This window comes from Lactuca saligna, chromosome 5, assembly GCF_052625555.1.
Source record: "Lactuca saligna cultivar CGN05327 chromosome 5, ASM5262555v1, whole genome shotgun sequence".
Taxonomy (NCBI): Eukaryota; Viridiplantae; Streptophyta; class Magnoliopsida; order Asterales; family Asteraceae; genus Lactuca; species Lactuca saligna.
The window spans coordinates 233,237,813-233,262,705 of record NC_136421.1 but is presented as its reverse complement, the minus strand read 5'-3'; the positions used below and the strand labels follow the sequence as shown (position 1 = coordinate 233,262,705).

The 24,893-nt window shown below is 33.0% G+C and overlaps 1 protein-coding gene and 1 non-coding gene across 2 annotated transcripts; both read right to left on the bottom strand.

The window, feature by feature from the left end:
• Nucleotides 1-1,171: 1,171 nt before the first annotated feature.
• Nucleotides 1,172-4,268, bottom strand: LOC145046253 (dynamin-related protein 5A-like). Its single transcript, XM_078994549.1, has 5 exons — nucleotides 3,845-4,268; nucleotides 3,370-3,561; nucleotides 2,229-3,294; nucleotides 1,553-2,165; nucleotides 1,172-1,475 (listed from the first exon to the last, which is right to left on the bottom strand). The coding sequence occupies exons 1-5, from the start codon at nucleotides 4,199-4,201 to the stop codon at nucleotides 1,289-1,291; spliced, it is 2,415 nt and encodes an 804-aa protein (XP_078850675.1). The 5' UTR covers nucleotides 4,202-4,268; the 3' UTR covers nucleotides 1,172-1,288.
• Nucleotides 4,269-18,537: 14,269 nt separating this feature from the next.
• Nucleotides 18,538-18,654, bottom strand: LOC144999414 (U5 spliceosomal RNA). The gene has a single exon (XR_013660885.1). It is a non-coding gene; the product is annotated as a U5 spliceosomal RNA (small nuclear RNA).
• Nucleotides 18,655-24,893: the final 6,239 nt, after the last annotated feature.

Genomic DNA, 24,893 nt, shown 5'->3' with positions numbered 1-24,893 from the left:
TTTGGTATTTGTATTCTGCACAAAACAAAGGATACGATTTTTCTCATCTTTGTATTGAATGAAGAAATGAAGAAAATCATTTTTTTAATCTGCAAAAGATATTTTATTCAGAAAATTCATCTAACCAGCAAGAAGCTAGTAGAGGTGATGTTTTACATTGTTTCGATTACAAAGTTTCTATTCTATTACTACATCCTTTATGTTTTACCCAAACAAATGTTTGAGCCCTGACAGCAGCAATTATTCTCGCCGAATCCTAATCATTTTTATTAAAGATTCTTACATTTCTCGCTCTCCATAACCACCATAGGGCTCTGAACAAGATCGTTGTTAATATTTTCCTCTTTTTGGGGCAATTTCCCCATTTAGAGGCAAAATCGATGATGCTTGAGACTGATTGAAACTCAGTCGCTTGGACGTTACACCATTGGAAAATCGACATAATACACCTTTCACTAGTAGGCATAAGACAAGGATATGATCCCATATGATCCCCTGTTTCTTCTCACTCTACAAGCACCACACGCAGTCGATGTCATTATAACACCCCTATTCTTAAGAGCTCCAGCCGAAGGCATTCGATTTTGTTTCGCCCTCCATACAAAGCCCAAAAACTTTTAAATGTAGAAAAACGATGATTAGACTACAAATATATATGGTTAATAAAGACATATAGTAACTCAGGTATGCAACTAAAGAAACTCAAAAACTTTAAAAATCAGCCTATTTTTATCTTAAATATCAATACTTAGAGATTTTTGCCCATTAATTATCAATACTTTGAGACTTTTTCCCATTGCATTTATTATCCATCAACTTGAATGTGGTTGTTGAAAACCAAAGAAGTCTCGTACATAATGGTCAAATATTTTGTTGTATCAAATATTGTCATGTTGCATACATTTAACAGTCAAATCATCCAGACTATTGTTGAGTCTAATGGACTGAACTCAAATGCTTACTTGGCTCTGTATGTAGATCTCAATGTAATAGAAAACCTTCTTATGAAATCAATAATAAACCACATAAACTTCTTGTATTTTTTTATTTCTCCGCATTTTTAATTGATATTCAAACAACACTTTTCATTCAATGCACAGTTTTTGCATCATATATGCAACATCTCAGATCTTTTATCAACATAAAAAAAATGATAAACAAGACCTAACAATTCAAGTGGCAATTATGTCAATTCAAAACAGGAAAATCTCTTAAAAAACATGTGTTGAAAATCATAGTAAACCAACATTTGCTCACGAGATGAAAGCAAGAAAAAAAAAATCCATCACTAAAGCGATCTTGCGACAGCCTTAAATTCAGTCAAACAAGAATCTAATATCTTCTGACGTTTCTTAAGAGACTCTCTTTCATTCTCAAGCATATCAATCGCACCCGGTGCCACAAACATATCCATAAACTTCTCATCATTCACCCCAAATAAATCCACTCCTAACGCCACCATAAGCCGCTCACGACTACACACAAAAATATCATTATATCTTATGTATTATTTTAATAAAATAAAAAAATGGTGAAAAAATCAATGACATACCATGGGGTTAAAAACCCTGAATTCAAAGCTGACGTCACACTCCGCTCCACCAACACTTGACGTATCCTCGCAAAATGTTGTGCAGCCGAACAACATATCTCGTTATACGTCGTCGTGCCGCCGTTTTGCCCTAACAAGTTCCCCAACACTTTACCGTTACCTTGATTCATCTGAATCCTAGGATGCCGTTTCCTCCCGCCGCCACCTTCCAAAAAGTTACCGTTTTCCTTTTTCAGAACGTAATTCCCATCGCGTGGTTGGTCAGGTGACGGCGTCTCCGGCACAGTCATAGCAGAAGCCTCTCCTTCTCCCGCCGCTTTCACAAGCTTTCCCGGTGTTGTCTCCCGATCGTTATTTTCCGGCGGAATGTTTTCTTGATCTGACAAATCAAGCGACATTGAAGCAGATGTCTGGTTTCTGTAACTGGAGTTTGCACTAAACAATAAATCATTCTCATAGCATACTTGCGAATACGAACTTGTAACAGAGTCCAAATGATGCCTAACGAGCTGTTTGCATTGTTTTGCAAGATCTTTTATGAAACAATTGTAGGATCGCCTTAATGCAGCGTGGAAACCCACGTACCCTTCCATGTCACCGTTTTTCTTCCCATCTAAAATTTTAAATAAAATCAAAATGAAACCCAAGAAATAGAAAAAATAAATAAAATACTTACAATCACAATCAAAATGTTGACGTTGGTTTTTCTCCATGGCAAGATCGAAGAGATTTTTCAACACAAAAGCAAGACGTTCACAAGCTGTGTCAAGAAGAGGGGCAAGCCATGACCTGGCAGCAGCACGTGCAATCTCAGCAGCTGCTTCTGAAATTCCCTTTCCACCCCCTCTTCCCGCATGTGCAAGTATTATATTTGCAACTTTCTCCCTTGAAACAGGAGGGCATTCAACGGAATAAGCAGCACATCGAAACTCATGCATTACTCTTTCAAAAGCAGCACCTCCGTATAAACGAAGGGTAGCATTTGGTGGTTTTATTTCCGATATTACCCCTGGCCAGTTTCCCATTCCGCTTTCTGATTTCTCCTCCTCTGTTGTTCTTCCCCATTGTTCAGGATCAGGGTCTGCTGCTCCGTCTATCAATGCGCCTACTTGGTTGCAGATTGAAGATGCAAACATCATTGATGATCTTCTGAGGTGAGCGACATCAGAAGTTGCTTGGATTTTGGAATCCATGGAGGTTAATTGAGCAGTGACTTCACTGCAACGTTGTTCAAGTAAAGCTAATGTTGCAGGTGTGGCTTCTTTGTATCTTTTTTGAAGCTCGGATTCTAAATAATCTCTGAGACAACCGAAACCAATGTGGGATTTATACTTTTCTTCATCGTATCCACCTTTGACGTTTTGTTGTAAATGGCGTATAACATCTGCATCCACTTGTGAGATTTGTCTGCGAAATTCTTCATTTGAAACTGTGGTTCTTTCTTTTGGTAGGGCTACAAAAAATGGGTGTATGTTGTCTCCAAGGTAGCCACTTGCACTTAAGTACCTGTCCACTTCCCATTTATCAGTAAATTCCTTAAGGCGATTATCAAATTTGGAGACAACAATTAATGTTCTTCTGAAAGTTGGATCAATGTCACGAATGGCATCCAACCATAAAGATGAGCACCACTCAACACTACTTTGTTGAAGGAATACAAGGATTCTGTGAGGTGGACTAGCTAGAGATTTCACCATTGACAGAATTTCTTCTGGTGTGGTCTCAGGTTCACCCTTTTTAGCCTGCCAAAATGTAGTTCGGATTACTATAAAGTATAAATATGGATGAGTACACTAGAGTCTGATGATGTAAAGTACCTTGAGAACAAACCCTGGAGTATCAATGATGGTAAGATTAGGGCAATGTGCATATTCAGCTCTCATGACAATCGGTTTAGGAGAGACAGCAGTTTGAGTCTTCTTCAACAGAGCTTCTGTTCGTGATTTAATGGTATCTGCAATTGCTGACGCTAGAACAATTGGACTTCCGTATTCCTCTGAATCCTCCTCCTGCCATTACTGTAAATAGTCAGTATCACAATTCATACATTGACTCTAAACTGATTGTCAATTTCAATGCGCATCAAAACACTTCCTATTCCCTAATACCATGGTCCGACTTTGAGAGAAATAAGAGCTGGCTCTGATCCAATAGTTTGGTCTTGCTAAACCCTAACTACGTATTCACTTCACTGTCGTCACTTTTTTAGAAACTATAAACCCTAATTAAGCATTAATACATTCAATCCCGTCATATAATAAGAGTGTATGATTAGGTAAAACAGGAATTGACCTGAAACCGGCACCTAGGATCAAGAGCAGTAGGATCATGGACCATCTGGAGTATGAGAGGCCTGCGGGTACCCATTTCGACCTCGCGTACATTGAATCGGAATCCAAGTAGCGCTTCCAGAAGAGAGCTCTTGCCATCTGACTGACCTCCGAGCGCTACAATCTCGGGAATCGGGAGTTTTTCGCCAAATGCCACGGCGGCAGACTGAAGGCGGTTATAAGCGTCGAACCGGGACTTAGTGGAAGACGAAGACGATGAGAAGGTGGTTTGGTGGTTGTGTTTTCTAGCAGATGAAGAAACTTTATCGTTCATTGGTGTTTTACTAGGTGTTTTCAAGAAGTTGTCGGAGGTCGCCATTGCAGATAGAGGAGATAACCAGAGAGAGAAAGGAGGGATGATTCAATTTGAAATTTTGAATCTGGGAAATAAAACCCGCTGACCGTTTTGATGACTTTGGGGTTCCTTCGATTTCGGATTGGTAAATTTTTATTTTTAATATTTTTTTAAGTCGTTATTAATTTTTTTTTATAGAAACCATCACTCTAATTTACTTCTAATCATATTTTCCAAAGGGGAAAATATAAAACTACCCATTTTTCTTAATAACTTATCAAAAATAGCAAAAAAAAAAAACCCACTTAGACAAAAATAGCCCCAAAAAAGTAGTCAACATTTAATTACTTATCAAAAAATAACAAAAAAAACTCACTTAACCAAAAATAGCCCCCCAAAAGAATAGTCAACATTCGGTTGATTACGGTCAACGCTCGTTGACTACTCTTTTCCTCTAATGGGCTACTGTTTCAAGGAGCCGTTTACTTTTCCGTGGCTCATCAACCCAAAGTATATATAATGAAAAAAATTTCAAATTATGTCATTTTCCTATTGTTTTCTGTTGTTAGGTTACGTTTTTCTCTCAATTGAGCACCCGAAGAACAATCAGGTTTGTCTACTTTTCTTAAAAATTTTACCATGTTTGGGATTAGGAGTAGGTTTTGTTTATGGGGATAAATTTTTTGAAAAAAAAAATATATAAAACCGTAGGTTTCATATGAAACCTACAGTGTACAAGTGGTCAATGCACTGTTTGTGCAGTTTCAACTTGTACACCGTAGGTTTCATATGAAACCTTACGGACGTTATTTTCTATTTCATCTTTTTTTAAATATGGTATCAATAGAATAAGAATTGGATGTATTTTGTTGTGGTATAATTTTTTATATAAAAAAAAAAAGGGAAATCGTAGGTTTTTTAGAAACCTACGGTGTACAAGTGTTTACTGCACAGTTTGTGCAGTAAACATTTGTACACTGTAGGTTTCACAAAAAACCATTTTTATTTTATTTTTATTTAAAAAAAAGTCAATAAACATTTGTATCCCCTTGTATGTATCTTATGATTTTTTTTGGAAAAAATAAATTGTAGGTTTCCGGTTATATATATATATATATATATATATATATATATATATATATATATATATATATATATATATATATATATATATATATATTTTGTAGGTTTCCTAAAATGTATGGTTAAAAGTATTTGTAACAATTGTATCCCTTTGTATGTATCTTATGATTCAATGTTTTGCATGTCGTTAAAAATGATGTTATTTTCTATGTCTCGATTATAGATAAAACCCCCAATATAGTAGATAAAAACCCTCCAAAAAAAAAAACCATAATTTTTTTTTTGCGAAAACCGTAGCCTACGGTTTGGAAAACTGTAGGTTTCGAGAGGAAATCGTAGGTTTTAAAAAACCTACGGTTTTGAATGTCAAAAATTAAAAAAAAAAATTATACAAAACACGAAACAGTAGACGAAATGGCGAAACAGTATGCGAATCTCGAAACCTACGGTTTCATGGGCTATTTTTGGTAATTTGCTAATTTTTGGCTAAAAATTGTTAATTACCCTCTTAGTTTGGCTAGATTAGTAATCACCCCTTTTCCAAATGGACTTGAAAAAGAGGACAATACCTTTTTATTCGTTGATTATAAGCATTTTGGTTTTTCATAAAAACTAGCAGACAATTTTCTTATAATGGAATATATGTGTGACAACCCGAAATTTTTTGTTTTATAAGTCCAGCCAATCAATCGAGAGTCAGACTAAATCTGTTTGCCCTTTAGTCTGGTTAAAGGTCATTCTAATGAGTTCTAAGCCTAGTACACTTAAGGATTGAGTGTTACGAAGTATTAACTCGAGATTAGAAGGTTGCAATCAAGCCGGAAACTCCATCACAACGAGTTTACGGCCGCAAACTAGAGTTTATGGTCGTAAACTCTTGATGGTCGTGAACTCCCCCTATATATAAGTGAAGACTTAATTTTTCTTCATTTCTCACTTCTTAGCCGCACACCACTCCATTCTCTCTCAACCTTCTTCAACCGTGAACCCTCCAAAGCTCCAAAAACGTAAGCATTTCATCCTTAAACTCATTCTACTTGTAAGGCCTCTTGATCCAAGCCTTGATTTACATTTGTTCTTCATCAATCTCATGATCATCAAGAGTTTACGGCCGTAAACTCTTGGTTATGGCTGTAAACCCTTGTTTTGATCATGTTTTGAGCCTTAAACACTTCTAAGTACTTTCCATCCATAAGAACACTTGAAACTATGAAACCCCCCTTTGATTTAAGACCTAATTACCCTAAACATCTTGAGTTTTCGACCATGGAATCTCCCTTGACCGTAAACCCATGATTTGGACACATTTTGGCAGCAAACCCTTCTTATATCCAAGCACTAGGCCTTGAACCCTACGGGATGATAGATAGGACCTTAAACCACCCTCTTTTGCATAATGATCATGAGTTTACGACCGTAAACTCATCTATCTTGGACGTAAACACCAAGTGTGTGGTCATGAACCCTTTTTCATACAATCACATGTGATTCAACACTTCATTTCAAGTGTTTCCTAGTCCCTAAAGGTGTTTCCTTGTATTTAGTTGCTTCTAAACACTATATTCATGCCATTATATGTCATTTAGGACTCGTTTGTGTCTCGAGACTTCACTAGTGGAGCTTCTCATCCTTATGCGCATATTCGTTTGAATCACCCACATAAGGTGAGTTCATACCCCTATAATCAATCATTTAACTGTTTAAATGCTTTTAGGGGGGGGGGGGGGATACAAGTTGAACACAATGTTAATTGTGTAAATGTTTTGCTATAAACATCATTTTAACAGATTTCTTATGTATTATAAGTGATCAAAACATTTCAAAAACTCTTTTTAAGTTATGTTACTTTATAGTTTATAAAACTCCATTTTTTTTAAGTACAATCATAACTTAGTAGATAAATGAGTCTTTTCAATAACATTTCAAGTAAACATACTAGTAAACTATAATAGGTATAGTTTAGGGGTTTAGTTCATACTAGATACTAGAAACATACTATAAAGAGAAACATGGAGGTAGATACAATACACGATAACATAGAGAGCATACTATAAAGAGAAACAGGGAGGAAGATACAATACATGATAACATAAAGATCATAGTAAGATACTACAACAAAAAGAACATACTAAGATACTATAACAGAAGAACAAATCATGATTTACAAATTATACCAATATTCACTAACTCATTGGTCTAAACAAAAGGTGATAATAAATTGGGTATACAAGACTACGATAACTTTAATGTGAGACTACTTCACAGCTCTGTAATTTGCTTGCTGAAGTTGCGTTTTGTAACCAGAATCTCTTGGAGGGAGAGCGTATAGTATGGCTACAACCACATCACATTATGAACTTAATAAAACATAATTGTTTTAAGGTAATCAGTACTTCAATTGTCATTTCAAAAGACAATTATGTACTTACATTTCCCATTACTTTCATATTGTAACAGTTCCATTTGAAAGTTAATGCAAACTATTTTCGAGTTATGACAGTTATAAACTAGGGAAAACTTACATCTTTTCAAATGACAAACAGAACAGTCGAGTCATAGTACATTCAATAAAGAGGGGCCTATAATGCTAACTTTATGATTCCTTAGGGTATACATCAGGGATATATATTAATCGGATCCGACAGGTAATAGGATGTGTGCCTTTCGCTTCATTTCCTGTTCCTTGTTTGGTTATGGGATTACAGCAGATTTACCCAGCCTGTTATCTATTAAATCTTATATATATATATATATATATATATATATGTGTGTGTGTGTGTGTGTGTGTGTGTATGTGTGTGTTCCATATACACCAACTCATCATAAGGGGTACCAGGTATGGGTCAGGTCATAGGACACTAATTCAATGCACATTTTTTCTAGTACAAAACATACTTTTCAAAAAGAACATTTGGTATATAAAACTAGAAAATTACCAATCGGTATAACTTAAAGGACCTTAAGTGCTTATAATACCTTGGTTTATACATCAGGGTTATATATAATTAATACCCGATAGGTAGTTGGATGTGTGCTTTCCACCTTACTTCATGTTCCTTGTTTGGTTGTGGGCTTAGGGCAGATTTACACAACTAACTATCTATTCAATATTAGATTATATATAGTTAGTATAAACCAAGTGATTATAGAAGGAACCATTGTGGTTACCATTTTTACTAAAAGAAATAAGGGTTTTCTTAAAGAATTTTTTCATCAAATATAAAGGAACTATTATACTCATAATGACCATAACGGGTCCTAAAAGTTGTCTTCTGAGCATCCTCACCCCTAACCTGCATCTGATGCTAACCGGAGCGCAGATCAATCTTAGAAAACCAATATGCTCCCTAAAGTTGATTGAACAAGTCGTCTATCCTCGGGAGTGGGTAACGGTTCTTCACCGTTAACTTGTTCAACTCCTGGTAATCTATGCACTTACGATGCGACCGATCCTTCTTCTTTACAAAAAGGATCGGGGCTCCCCATGGTGAACTACTCGGTCTAATGAAACCCTTGTCTAGTAGCTAATGTAGCTGCGTAGGCAACTCCTGCATCTCTAGAGGAGCCAACCGATACGGTGCCTTGGCTATCGGAGCCGCACTAGGAACCAAATCAATCCTGAACTCAACCTGTCTATCCGGATGTATCCCAAGCAAATCCTCCGGAATACGTCCGGGTAGTCTCGCACTACTGGTACATCATCGACTGTCGCCTTGCCCTTCTCTCAGGTATCTAGAACGTAGGCGACGAACCCTGCGCAAGCCTGCTGAAAGTAGCGTCTCGCTCTCGCTGCTGAGCAAATAATCGGTCCGCGTTGTGGCCTCTCGCCCTGAATCACTAATTCTCCCCCACTTAGGGTGCGGATCCTCACTAGCTATAGATCACAATCAATCACCGCCCCATTGGGGCTCAACCAATCCATACCCACTATAACCTTATTCCCTCGCAGGGGAATAGAACTAGGTCTACTGAAAACTGATCATTGAATAACTGAAGCGAACACCCCTTATGCACTCTCGTAACCCTGACGATCCTCTCATCAACTATCTCAACCTCAAGTGGACAATCCAGCTCCCCCGGAGTTTTGCTAAACCTCTTGCTAAGCGCAAGCAAAACAAACGATCGGGTAGCCCCCGAATCAAACAAGACTGTAGCTTATATGTCTTTCACTAAGAACGGTCCTATATATAGAAAAACACATAACTATAAGAAACAATCAACAATAATAAAGAGATAAAGGGAAAATGCATACATGTCACCACATCAGGAGTCGCTCACACTTCCTCTGTTGTCATCTGAAAGGTTCTACTCTTCGCCACTGGCGCCTCACTTCAGCCCTGGCGACCGTCTGTAATCCTCAATGTTGCAGGGGCAGGTGCTACCACCTTCCCTTTCTGCTACTGTCAAACTCAGACACTGAGACTTTTTATGTCCCCTCTGGTTGCAATGGAAGCAAATCAGATCAGATGTTGCGGTAACAGTGGGAGTAATTGTACAATCTCTGCTCATATGCCCAGTCCGGCCACACTTGTAGCAACCGGGACTCCCTGCCTTGCACGCCCCATCGTGCAACCTCCTACACTTGCCACACCGACTGTGGCTCTACTGACCTCTAAACGTGTGATCTGATACCTTGGGCTTTTTGCCCGAACTCCCTGTGCCAGATACTATCTCTGGCTTCCTTTTCCTCTCCATATCTAAATCAATCTCTCTCTCACGAGCCCTAGCAATCATGTCATCCAACGTTTTACAGCTGGACTGGCTCACAAACTGGCGGATATCACTCTGCAACAGCTCATAATCGTGGGCCTTCTTCATTTCCTCATCACCTGCGTACTGAGGAACGAAAAGAGCCCTCTCCCTGAACTCAACGGTAATCTCTGCCACTGTCTCTGTAGTCTGAGTAAGATCCTGAAAACTCCCTGGCTAACTATTACACCTCAATGACCGGTGCAAACTCGGCTCTGTACCTGGTAGTAAAATCAATCCAAGTCATAGCATCAAGTGTTGCATCATCCCTGATGACATGCCCAATCTCCTCCCTCCAATCTCGTGCCCTGTCCTTCAGAAGACATGATGCTAATCTGACCTTGTCCCCATCGGGACATCTGCTGGTGCGGAAAGCGTTGGCGACATCTGCCAACCACCTCATGCTCGCAATGGGGTCTCGCTCCCCATGGTAGTCTGGAGCTCCACAAGCTCTGAACTCCCTGAAGGTGAGTGTGCGCGATCCCATCATGGTCGCCACCTCCGCACGGAAGGTGCTCAACCTCTCATCCATCAACTCCAAAATTCCCTCATTGATAAAACCAAATATCACAGGAGTCTGCTCATTTAGATGCTCGGCCCCCGAGCCTGATCCTGATCCCTCACCGGCTCCTGAACTGCCGACTGCTGGCCTAGGCGTAAAAGCACCATTCTTAAAACACATCATGATAAATGTCAGAAACACTGATATATCTCGAGGGATCACTACTACTACAGGTTTCCTGGTCTCGCTCGGCCTTCCTTGATTCAAGTACGGACCCTCTGCTTTCAGTAGTACAGGCCCATACTACCTTCCACATCTATCCGTACTTTCCTCAAGAACTACCTCGACTCCACCAAGTTACTACTACTGCTACTATCATCCTAGGCTTGCCCTAGGGAAATATCCGACTCAACAAAAACCAGTCCTCAACTGCTGAAGGCCTCCTTGTAATGCCAATTAGTCATCACCTGAGTACCACCACATGTGATGAGGCTCAGATAATCCTTCGAGTAGAAGACTCATTGCAACAACGGTTTGACTCAAACAAGAGTTGCGCAGTAGGGCCAAATCCAGCACTCTAAGATTATTCAACCCTGATCACATGTGATTTGACATATTCACCTAATGGCTAACTCCTATCACTCGGAGTCCCACAATGCACAAAACAAGCAGCATTCGGACACAGGAGACTAATCAAGCAACTATATTCTCATAACAAGAAATTGTACTGGCATACAATGCTAAGCTCATAATATCAGGCATAACCTAAACAAGCTATCCTACTATTTTCTACTCAATACTAGCATAAAATTCTCATAAAGCTGAAACACGTATAGCAGGCACATAAGGCATCATCCTAGATCCTTAGTCCTATTCTAGCATGTTGTTCTACTAAAACTGAAATAGATAATCATAATATAAACTTGTATGGGTAATTTAGGAGTACTTACTTGAGCTCGGCTGATTGCATGCACCACACTCTTTTTTAAGAAAACTCTTTTTCTTTCTAAGTTCTTTTTTTCAAAATTCTTTTCGAACATGTTTCTCTTTTGAGAATCTTTTACTATTTCCTTAGTTTGAGTTCAAACACACTCGTAAGTGTGCCTGAATCCCTCAAACCAAGGCTCTGATACCAACTTGAAACGACCCGTTGTGTGTGTTGTTTGTGTTTGACCAAAATACCCAGTTAATATTTCTTTGGGTTAATTCAAGGAAAAACAACTTACTTTAATTATGTTTTTTATTATATCATCCTACTTTTATTTTTTCATGTTAAAATTTTATACTTTATAACTACAGTGTTGTAATAGAAAGAAAAGAAGTAGGATGCTATAATACATTAAAGAATGAAAGTGTGTTGCTTTAATTGGAAGTATGACAGTTTAATACAAAGCCCTAATAAGAAAGAGAATTGAAAGTACGATAGTTTAATAAATAAGAAACGAAAGTAAATATCATCAAATTGTTTACAAGCTTGATAAACCAATCTCTAGGATTGAGGTGAAAGTTTGGATTCTCAAGGTTAAATTTGCCATTTTAACCATATCATTACGATTGATTTTCACTATTTTCTAACACTGACCAGTCCTGTTTCTATACTTTTTTTTTCTAAATTTTTGAAGCCTTGGAATTGTAACAATTCATATCAATGATAATGCATGTACGGCCTAAATTCTTAATATATATAACTCTCTTTTTGCATATATAGATTAATGAAAATTAAGCCATGAAGCAATTTGAAAAAACATGGAACCATTACTGTTAGAAAAACATTATAAGCAAATTGTAATTTTAAAATAATGAGTGTTTATAATTCAATTTAATCATTTTTTTAAAGATAGATGCAAATAGAATTGTAACATTTACATTTAGACTACCCCATTAGCAATCCAATCCAATCCAATTTTTCTATAAAAAACTAATTTTTATCTCTTCCATCTCTACAACCCAATCCAAGCCAATTTTTTATCCCCATTAGCAAACGAACTCAAACTCATTTTTGATTAAAAAATATATAATTTATTATTTTTTTATTTTACTAAAAATAATACTTTATTAGAAATCTATTTTATATTAAAATTTTATATTTACAAAACTATATCAATATTGATCTTATTTTGTAGAGAAAACTCAATGAAACATTATGGTATATATATATATATATATATATATATATATATATATATATATATATATATATATATATATATATATATATATATATATATATATTAAATATAAAGTTTATTTTTTTACCAAAATTTAGTTTCTAATATAAAATACAATTGGTTTCCTCTAGGAAGTATAGTAAATATGGACACGTGGGTAGTATGAGCTCCTATGCAATCTAACATGAGCTAGGTCGTGGGCACAAGCTGGATCACGAAGGATTGTATAATTCTTAATTTTTTAATATATATATTTTTTAAGATCGGCTCGCAAGAACCCCCAACGGGGTAGTCTTACTCCTCGGATTCGATGAGATTGGACCTAATTAAACGATCCTTAAAATCGTCAAAGGCGTGAATTTAGTTTTGTCGAAAATGGGATTTGGGCTATTCATATTTAACATTAGTCATATTTCTATTTTTTACGAAATATAGTAAACATCAAATATAAATATGCTTATTACTTTAACAAAATAGTCAACTAGGTGTAAGATCCATGTATTACACGAGTTTAATTAAAAAAAATAAATATAAAATTTTAACAATTTGGAAAGTTTGAATTTATAAGAAAAATGAGAAAAATTTGAATTATTAAAATTAATGAGATTTTAATGTATTGAATACATTACATATATAATTTTTTTCTAATAAATACTTTACATATATATTACCTTACACATTAAATGTGGAATTTTAATTTAATAAAATGAAAAATACAATAAAATAACAAGTGGAAAATAGAAAATTTAAAAATTTTAGAAAATACCATGTGTCTAAATGAATGAGAAAATTACATATGGTAAAAAAAACTTCATTTATTATAATAGAAACATAACATCATCACTTTCAAGAAAGAAAAAACGATGGTTTCTTGAAAATGAAGGCGAATACAACAATCAATTTTATCTAAATGCAATTTGAAGTAAGTTCTTTTATTTATTTATTTTAACTATGTAATATTGACCATGAGAAAAAATTGTGTATCAAAGTAATCTAATTAATAATTTTTGTTTTTAGTAACAAGTAACTTATAAATTTGGTGCTAAAGTTATTATTGTTTATCATATTAGTCCAAGCTTAAAAAATATATAATTTTAAAATTAAAAAAGAATACAATTAGATATAATTAACAACTTTGCAAAAGGAACCCACAATGACTTCTAGACAAAATCAATTTATTTCCACAAACTGTGATTTTCAGCAAGCAAGTAAGAAAATGTGTAATTTTAATATTGTTTAATCTTCATTTTTAGTTAATAAAATATCTATTGTATTTTAGTTGAACTATGAAATTTCAAATCTATTGTATTTTCGATAAATATTATATTTTTGTTGCCGGTCGTGAGACGTGGAACACGAGCACAAACTGCGGATTCTAGCATAGAAATGTCGTCTCTTTGGTCTTCGATTATCAAGTTGCGGTGAACCATAAATATGAGCGTACTAACCGATCCATGATTCTTAGACTATCTATTATGTGTCAGTGATGGAGTTGAATAAACAATGCACGAAAACTTTATTCACATCTTTATGATATAGTAATTCCCTTTCCTAAAATACTAAAATAGGAAAGTCATTGAATGCTTTGATTGATACAATATTTCCATCATTGGATATTAATAGACCTCAATTAGATTATATTATTTAACATACAATATTATCCACATAGTATCGACGAGATTAGTAATTATTTGATCGGTTGATTCCATGAAGAAGAGAGAATTTACTATAGTTTTTACGAAAACGTAGACATTATAAACTACTTATACATTGTGAAATACATGAACACGTTATGTTTACCACCTAATTATTTACATTCTAACAAAATAAGTAGATAAAAATAAAAAACTATCATATTTATTAATTTTATAAGGATAAAAAGTGTTGCTTGACCTCACTCAACCGCTTAGACCGATTATGGTACTCTTTGGCGCCGATTTATCAATTACCCTTCTGTTGTGACAAAATAACACAAATCATAATTATACTGTAAAAATGAAGATTTAATCATGTTTAAATAAAATAGTACATTTATATTAAAAAAACAAACAATGTACATTTATTTTTAATAGAAACTTATTAATGTGAGGTCGTTTGGTTTCTTCTAATCCCGTTAAAAGAGGAGTAATAATACATTCACTTACTTGTATCTCATATTAGTGGTTTTACATATTCTGAAAATCTTTATACTGTTAACAACATAAAACACCAAACTATTTGTACAAAAGAACTAATCGTCACTAGAAAACTAATTTCTGACTAAAATATTTACACCCGGCGCATGGCGCGGGTAAACGACTAGTTGAATAAAAAAAGATAATGACTAAATCGATTATAAGATCAATATATAAGAACTTTATTACAGTTTCCTAATAAAATAGGGATAATGACTTGATAGGGTAAGATACTTTTTGAAATGTACACATTTAGTCCTTATTCTTTTTTCTTGTAAAATAAACCTTATACTTTATTAATATCTACACATTAGGTTATTTTCACCGGATTCTACGGGTTTTGCTGATGTAGAAGGGTTTATTTTACAAAACAAAAAAAGAATAATGACTAAATGTGTACATTTTAAAAAGTATCTTACCCTATCAAGTCATTTTCCCTTTCTTTTATTTTATTGAAATGAAATACCCAGGTGGCATCCACATAGCCACAACGAGATTTTTCCAACTTTTATTCATCATGAAAAAGAGGGAGAACCCCGATCTCCGGCGATTCCTTTGTGTGTTCCTACACATCACTGGTAGCAAGGAGGAATGATGACAAAAACAACAAGGTCGAAGGGGGAGGCAGGAGGAAGTAGAGACGGTAGTTGGCGGTGAGGAGCTACTCTGGTAGCCCCCTCGTCGATTCTTTCTTCTTTTTCTGGCAACATATCTCAAAGATGGAGGCAAAGAGAAACAAATCGGAGAAACACAACAGGTAAAGGGTGTTTGGTTGTTGTTGTTCGACCGGAAGGAAGAGATACGAGAAAGAGAAGGGTCGCCGCCCTTTTCTTGTTGCTGGAGGATCACCCACCTCCGGTAACTAATCTAATTAATTGTTATTTAGTGTCATTTGTGCTTCCACATCAGCAAAACCTGTAGAATCCTATGAAAATGACCTAATGTGTACACATTAATAAAGTATAAGGGTTTATTTTACAAAAAAAAGGACTAAATGTGTACATTTCAAAAAGTATCTTACCCTATCAAGTCATTTTCCCTAAAAGAAAATTCGTATATGACCGGTATACCAGGTATAGCCGGTCACAAGGACTGCATTGTTACAAAAAATAAAGTATAAATGTTTATTTTACAAGAAAAAAAAAGAATAAGGACTAAATGTGTACATTTCAAAAAGTATCTTACTCTATCAAGTCATTATCCCAATAAAATACTCATCTAAACTTCAAAGAATAATTTTATTTTGTACTCTAACTTAGGCCATGTTTGATAGACATCTTTTCAGGTCCAAACAGGTCTTTCTGGCTGAATAGACCGGAAAGACTGTTTGATATGCACAAAAAATGGATCTTTCCCGATAAGATATGTTTTTCCCAGAAAGCTCCAAAACCATATATTTATGGCTGAATAGGTTGGAGAGACAATTGTGCCCCAAACTCTGCCTCTTTCTTTCTTGCATTATTAATTTATTAATTTTTTTTTTAAATTTCTTTTCTTATTGAATTATAATATATTAATAAATATTATTTTTAATATATAATATTTATGTATTAATTATTATTATTTTATTGGATTATTAATTTCTTTTAAATAATTCTTTTTTATTTCTTTTTATTGGATTATTATATATTAAAAAAATATTATTTATAAATATATAATATTTATATATTAATAAATATTACTTTGTTTGATGATTAATTTCTTTTAGTTAATTTTTTAATTCATTTTTATTGGATTAGTTCTTATTTTTTTGAACAACACTACCATCATCCTAATATATTTTGAAAAAAATTCATCCATCCAACCACTATCGGACGTAAACTTAGTCAAGAATCACATGTTTAGTTATAAAAAAAAATTAATTGCTAGAAAGAATAACGACGTAACATTAACTTGAAAAAAAAAAAACTAAAAACAACTCCATCACACTATAGAACAACAAAGTAATGTTGTCATTTTTCATCATTCAACATAGTCAATCGGATGTACAATCAAACAATAAGGTTTCTTTTCCAGTCAGAAATTTTTTCCATACAACACTTTCCCAGACAGCATTTTCCCGAACAAAAACTATCAAACGAGGTCTTAGTTAGATAGTTATCTCGAAAAAAAATTGAAATACCTTTACAATCTATATGAGTTGAACCAATAATTGCAAACATTCATTCATATCATTTGCCAAATAAGTCTAAATGAGTTTTGCATTTAGAGTTCAAACATTGATTCTCTATTTTAATGCATGTTTTCGGATGTCCGCCTTCACTACTAATAATAAGCACATGATTCATAACCTTTTTTCTTAATAGAAATAACATGAGTACCTAGTCATTTGTTGGATGTCCGGTTCGGCATTTCCGCTTTTTAATTAAGGAGGTTAATAAATACCGATTTAAACAATAGTAAGTCTAGCTCTATAATTTTTATGTTCCGAATACACTGATGCTTATCTATAATCTTGAGCCAAAGCAAATTTATATACAAGGGCGAATTAAACGAATGGTTGTTATGGTTTGGAATAATTTGCACGTTTGGTCTCTAATTTATTTTTTTAATTCGGAAGGTCCCTACTATTTGTTTTTCTTACACTCTTGATCCCTACTATTTGTTTTTGTTACACGTTTGGTTTTTGTCTTACCTAAAAGACTATTATTTAAATAAGAAAAAATGGTGGGATATATAAGGTAAAGTGAGGGGTGGGGTTGAGAGTGTGTTTATTTATATAAATTAAAAAATGAATGACAAAATAATCTTTTTAGGTAAAATAGGGACCAAGCGCGTAACACTAACAAACAGTAAGGACCTTCTAAGTTAAAAAAATAAATTATGGATCAAATACACAAATTACCCTAAACCGTAAGGACCATTAGTGTAAGTCACTCTATATACAACTGTCTTTTCTGATTTGAAATGTATTCACTTAATTCAAGGCCTTCCGATTTATCTAAAGAAATGTGGGATGACCTCCCTACCTAAATTTTTTCTTCAAGCCCTTTTCCCCTTGCATTAAAAGATATTGGATATTCACAATAAGCTATCCCACTTTAATAAGACGACTGTTAAAAGCTATTCCACTAGATAAATGATGTAATATTGTAAGCTTCTCGTGTACCTTCATTTACTAGAGTGGGATTTGGAAGTAGTCGTTCTAAAAAAAAAAACTAGATTGGGATTTGGATGACTGCAGCTTTAGATGTTGTATTTGATCCAAATTGCCTCCATGTTTCTAAATTTGTTGCAATGATTCCTATAAATTAATAGTTTCTCATTCCAAAATTTGTTGCCATGATTCCTATACATAAAGAGTTTCTTCTTTCACCTTTTTTGCATGTTGGAGGCTTTGATCGAGCTACATATAAAACACCAAGCCAAATTTAGATGCTGATAAAGAACAGTCCATAAATCTAAATGTCCAGCCCACAAGTTGATCAGCCCAAGCCCACGCCCACTGCGTGGATGGTTTACCACTGGAGACATAAGGTGAAGGGACACGTGTAAGGCTGATATTGAGTCTTCTCTGAGTGTGTAGAGATCATTCTGGAACATTTTTCATTCTCAGAATCGTTAGCTTGGGCAGGAAGGCATCAATCGTTTGAGTCTTCTCTGATTTTCAATGTAAAAAGGAACAAACTTATGCAAAATATCTGTTATATATACTGAAAATTTTCAACTAAAAGCATTGGTTGGAGCCCTTCAAGCAAAAGGGACTCTCCAAAAATAGGCAAATGCCACTATAAATACGAATACACGGTATTCTTTAGTAAAAGGCGAAAGAATAGTTCGCTTTGTGCTCACCATATGGCTGCGTGCCTTTCAAATTACAAGATGATTGGGTTTATATAAGCACTCGAAAGCTATTTGTTTTCTCTAAGAAGGGGATGTGGGATGAAGTGGTGAACTCCCTCACAAACTAATTCAAACCTTTCTCCCCCTCTTTCATCACTTCTTTTCCCTTCTATCACTTTCATTTAAGTTTTTTTGTATTCTTTTGGATTTTAAGAATACAATTTTAAAGCACTTAGGCATAAATTATAGTAATTATTTAGATTTAAGGGAACTAATGGTTAAAATTACTAAAGGGCAAATGGAAGACAATCTTCTTATAAAGTTATAGTGAAACCCTTTTTAATATTACAACAAGTGACGGGTAAATACGTAATTTTGTTTTATTTTCAATCATAATAGTGTGAAACTTTTTATTTACTATAACCTGATTTCAAGCGTGTTAGTTTAAAGATCTAAAACGTTTATAAATCAATATCATTAGTACCAAAATACATCGACACATCTCATTAGTTTCACTTTTCTTTTTACTTCCAATCAATAAACAAAAGTTTTGACGAGCGTCTATCTTATACATATATATACAATCAACAAAAAAGAATATGCTATCTTTTCCTTATATATATATATATATATATATATATATATATATATATATATATATATATATATATATATATATATATATATATATATAATTGTCACCTCTACAATGACTTTGCTACCAAAAGACATTTTGTCTAGCGGTAATGAGTGATTATATCAAATGAGAGTTCATAGGTTCAATTCTCTTACGAGACATACGTGATATTTATGATTTTGCTTCTTGCTACCTTTGTGGACATCTTTCCCAACAACTTCCAAAATTTTTGACATTTTTCTCGTTTGGGTGTAATGATGAATGACCATAAAAAGAAGTGTCGAGAGGTAAGAATGTTAACTCTAGTAAATCAAAAAGAGATAGGAGCATCTAAGTCCTACATTGAGTTGGTGGTGTTGTTTTTTTTTTAAACTCTTCAGACTATTTTTTGTTGCGCAGTACATCACACACACAACACTTGCCCTTTCGTAACAATTTGTTTTTTTGGAAGGCTTCAGACTACAAAACTTTTATGTGTGTTCTGTGTGGTGTAGCACTTGACTTGCCTTTAGGGATGAGCAAAAGAACCGAACCGGCCTGACCCGGACCCGACCCGGGAACCGACTTTGGCCGAAACTAAGAACCAAACCAGACCGCCGGTTCTACCGGTTCCGGTTCCAGTTTTTGTCAGGTCTTCGATGTGGAACCGGTCCTCGCGATATAGCAACGTATTTTGCGAGATATTTCGGTTACGGTTAAACAATTTATTTCTGAAACCAAAGAAGACATACCTAGGGTGTGTACATGGTCCACCGATGCTTATTCAATTGGATTAATGTTTGTGCATCAATGCTTCACAAGATGATATGTATTGAAAATGAAATATTACATAAATATTTTATGGATTTTGAGCTGCAATATATATATATATATATATATATATATATATATATATATATATATATATATATATATATATATATATATATATATATGGGTGAGCGCGGTGCGGTTCGGTGCGGTTATTAGCTAAAACCTCACCACTAACCGCAAATGCGGTTAATCCATTTTGAAAACCGCATAGTACGGTTATTTTTGCGGTGCGGTTTTGTTTTTTCTGTGTTGCGGTTATTAACCGCATGGATTTGGTGCGGTTATTTTGTGTGGTTTTTAACCACAATTTAGAGCTCAAACGGTTTTAAAAGTTCAAACATATTACTTGTAATAATAAAAAAAACCATAAAGTATAAGACAATTAACTTAAATTACAAACAACTAATATCTTAAAAACGTCAAATCAATAGTAATTTACAAAAAATATCTTAAAATTGTCGAATTTCACCATTTTTCAAAGTTAAACATAACAAAACACCAATATTTTGGTCTTCTAGTATTTTATCCATCTTTCATCCATGAAACTTATGTTATTTTTAGTATTTAATATATTAATAAATAATTAAAAAAATTGTATATAACATATGCGGTGCGGTGCGGTTTTTTTGCGGTTTTTGAAAACTAATAACCGCACCGCACCGCAAATTTGCGGTTTTTGAAAAACAGAAAACCTCATCATCGGTTTTAATTGCGGTTGCGGTTTATCGGTTGCGGTTTATGCGGTTAAATTTAATTGCGGTGCGGTTTTTGCTCACCCCTATATATATATATATATATATATATATATATATATATATATATATATATATATATATATATATATATATGGTTAGGTTCATGTGAGACCGTTAGATTTTGTGAGATGGGAAGACCAAATCTTAACCACTCATCTTGAATAATCAAATGTTGATATTAATTTAGATTAAACCATAAAATAGGTGGTGGCGTTTTTGTAAATTAATGGAACTTTGGGATTAGATCAAGACATGGAGGGGCAGGAATGGAATTTTGCATTCTTTTTTGTTTAGCACACAAAAACACCCGATATTCTTCCTAAAACCCCTAGATACGAACACTAAAACCCATTTGATACAAATCTCGATCATCGACATCTTCTGCTTCCTTCACAAATTTGTTTCAGATTAATCATAAAATCGGATCAAGTTCTCGAGCATCAACATTCTTGAATCAAACAAAATCGAAGCTTGGTTTTACAACAAATGGATCATTCAGAATCAGATTCAGATTTTGCATCTAAAGTTAATCCAGGTGACGTATAATACTATAATTTCTTCTTGATTTTATATCTGTGAGTGATTTTGAGTTAAAATATTCTAATTTCTTCACGTTAAAACCCTAAAAATCGATTATTATTCACTATCATTTTGATTTTCAATGTTCTGATTCATATTCTGATGTTGAATCGTGATTACATTTTGCTTTCATCGATTCAAGGTTCGTTCATGATTAAACTTTGTTTCCAATATCTCAATAAAAACACAAAGAAATTGATTATGATTCTTATCCTAAAAACTATGATTTCATTCAACCAAATCAAAGCTCGGGTACACCAATTTGAAGATCTTTTTTCTAATCGAGCATTATACGTGGCTCATTTTGCTAAAATTGATTCTAATTCTAGCTCTAGTTTGTGTGATGATCCGTCAGAAGTAGTTGATTCTCAATCAAAGGCTTTAAATCTAAGTTTTCATACAAAAACTTCCCCTGATGACTTAAAAGATCCAGAACATGAGGAAATTACATCTATTGCAGGTATTTTAGGTTTCAATAATTGATAAATTAGGTTTTATCTCCTTGTAATGTCTTAATAATATTGGATTTGCTTATTTGATGAATTATAGATTTAATTTTAGAAGTAGATTTGTTGATTAATGACATGACCTGGTACTAGATCTGTATAATATGGGTTGATATGTTAGTATTCCAAATGTTCTTATATGATCGATTATGATTTGTATATGATTTTGATTTATATTAATCAATGGATTATCACTTTAATTTTTTGATTTGGTATTTAATTGAATCTCTTGTATGTTGTAAAACTTTAGAATGTTACTAATATTTGATGTTTGTAGTTAATTTAAGTCAGTTTGTTTCATATTCATCACAACAAAACACTAAAATGGTCACAAAAATGGCTTATTCTACACAATCATATTCTGATTATATACATGATGAATCTCCACTTTGCAAAACATGATCTTTTATAATTCCACTAAAGTCTATATATTCTGGAATGTTTTTATGTGATAGTCTAATTCTTTGGATTGATATTTATTTTATATATTCTTGATTTTTATTATGCTAAAATTCAACTGTTCTAGTTATTATAATGTATGTTCTAGTAAAATATTATAGATATTTTGAAATGTTATTACATGGTATCTTGTTAATCTATGAATTGAAATGTGTGTTTTAATATAAAATTATATATATTATGCTTGTTATTATGTGTTTTTGTAAAAATTCAAAACCCAGAAAACAGAATCGCCAAGCTCAATTTTCATCTATTTTGGAATCAACACGTTTTTCGTAATTATAATTTGTTTCAGATTTCATCGCGATAAACACTAAACTGGTCATAAAAATGCTTTATTCTGTTGATTCATATTCGGATTATACACATGATCATTCTCCAATTCACAAAACATGTATTGATTTTTTCTATATTTCGACTATAACTTGGTTATAAAATTATTCCGATTTACGTAGTTAGGGTTTATGATATAGTTATTTTGATTTATAAATCAACAACAATTCAAGCATTTGTATTGTACATGCTCTTGAATTATCCTTGACTTTGATTCTGATTATTCAAGGATTATGATTTATGAAGCATTTTTTATGAAATTTTGTACTCTAGCTACATTTAACAATTAATTTATAACATCATATAAATTTTTTTCTGGATTTTTTTACAGGTGTTTGGACTATAATTTAATATGATATGTTATTGTTATTTTGCTCATTAGTTGATATTCTAGAAAAAAGTTTAATAAGTTGATGTTTCATAAGTTGATATTTTAGGTATTCTGATATGATTTCATATGTCAGTTCATAACTTTATTTTATTATATGATATAGTGTTTTATAACATTTAAGTGTAATTGTTTACGATTTCTTTAGAGTTTATGATATAGGTTTGTTGTGTATAGGTTTTGCTATGAATTTTAGAATTTTCCAAGATGTTATAGGTGTCTGAACTATGATATAATCTTAGATGTTATTGCTATTTTGCTGCTTATTTGGATATTGAAGAAAAGTTTAATAATCTGATGTTTCATAAGTTTATATTCTAGCTATTCTAATATGATGTCATATATTACTTCATAACTTTATTTCATTACATGATATAGTGTTTTATAACATTGAAGTGTAACCGTTTTTGAATTCTTTTACATTTATGATGTAGTTTTATTGTCGACAGGTTTAGCTATGAGTTTCAGATTTTCAGAAAATTCAATACCAAAAAGTTGAGGATAAAGGATTCAAAGAAAGTTCTCAAACAAAGTAACATTATGATTTCAATGAGGACCATATGTGAGTTATTTCAGGTATTATGTTAATTATTTATCTTCTGGTATAAATTTAGTAAAAAGGTTTTTTCAATTTTGATATTCTACGTATTCTTATTAGTATAATCTAATTTCAAATGTTATTGTATTATTTAATTGGAAGATATAGTACAAATAGAGTGATATGGGTTTTGCTATCTAAATATTCTGATTTTGTCTAAACTACTTGATTTGAACGTTTTCGTGAAGTAATGTGTAATATTCAGAGAGCATTTGATATATTATGCAGTTATGTGAAATATTTTAAAATTATATGTCATATTCTAATTTCAGACATTTTGATTGTGTTGGAAACAACTTTCTTTCAAAATTTTGTTAAGAAATATGTAATATATTATTTTAGACATCTTAATTTTGTTGAAATAACTTGTTTTGAACATTTTTGTTAAGTAACGTGTAATATATGATTTTAAACAAAATGCATTTAGTTGGAAACAACATGTTTAGAACATTTTTAAAAATTTATTGTTTATATCCTACTTTATTGTTTTAACAAAAGTATGCTTTATTTTTTTGATGCAGATAAGACATCGAAATTACCAGATCAATGGAAAATTAGTTTTTGATCCTAAAGAAAAGAATGTAAGACAAGGTCTATAAAATCTGTAGTTCATGGTGCCTCATCATATAGCTCATCAAGTGATCAAATAATAGTTATGGTTTGAATGTTTGAAGATTGGTGAATATTTAATAAAACAATATTGTGGTTGAACAATAGTTATGTTTTAAATGATAATACATGTAATTTTGTAGTTTATTTCGTGTAATGGTAGTAATCTCTTTCACATATTAAACGAGTTTAAAATTAAAGTTTCTATGTAAAATATTCCATCAGAATAATACTGTATGTTTTATGTTATAATAAGTATATGTATAATATTCTAATAGAATAATTTTATGTGTTGTTTGTTATCGACAATTGATGTTTATATCCTTTTTAGAATTTAAGTTATTATTCAAGGTAAATTTTTTAAGTAGAGCATATGATGTTTAAAATCATTAGAATGTTGTAGTTTATAATGTATGATGTTTATAATCTAATAAAATAAAGTTATAGGTTTTTATATAAGTAGAATATTTTAATAGAATAATATTGTGTGACATTCTAAGTTATATGCAAGATATTTTAATACAACAATGTATAATTAAATTTTAGCTTTTTGATACTCAATGATATGATATTAATCTAA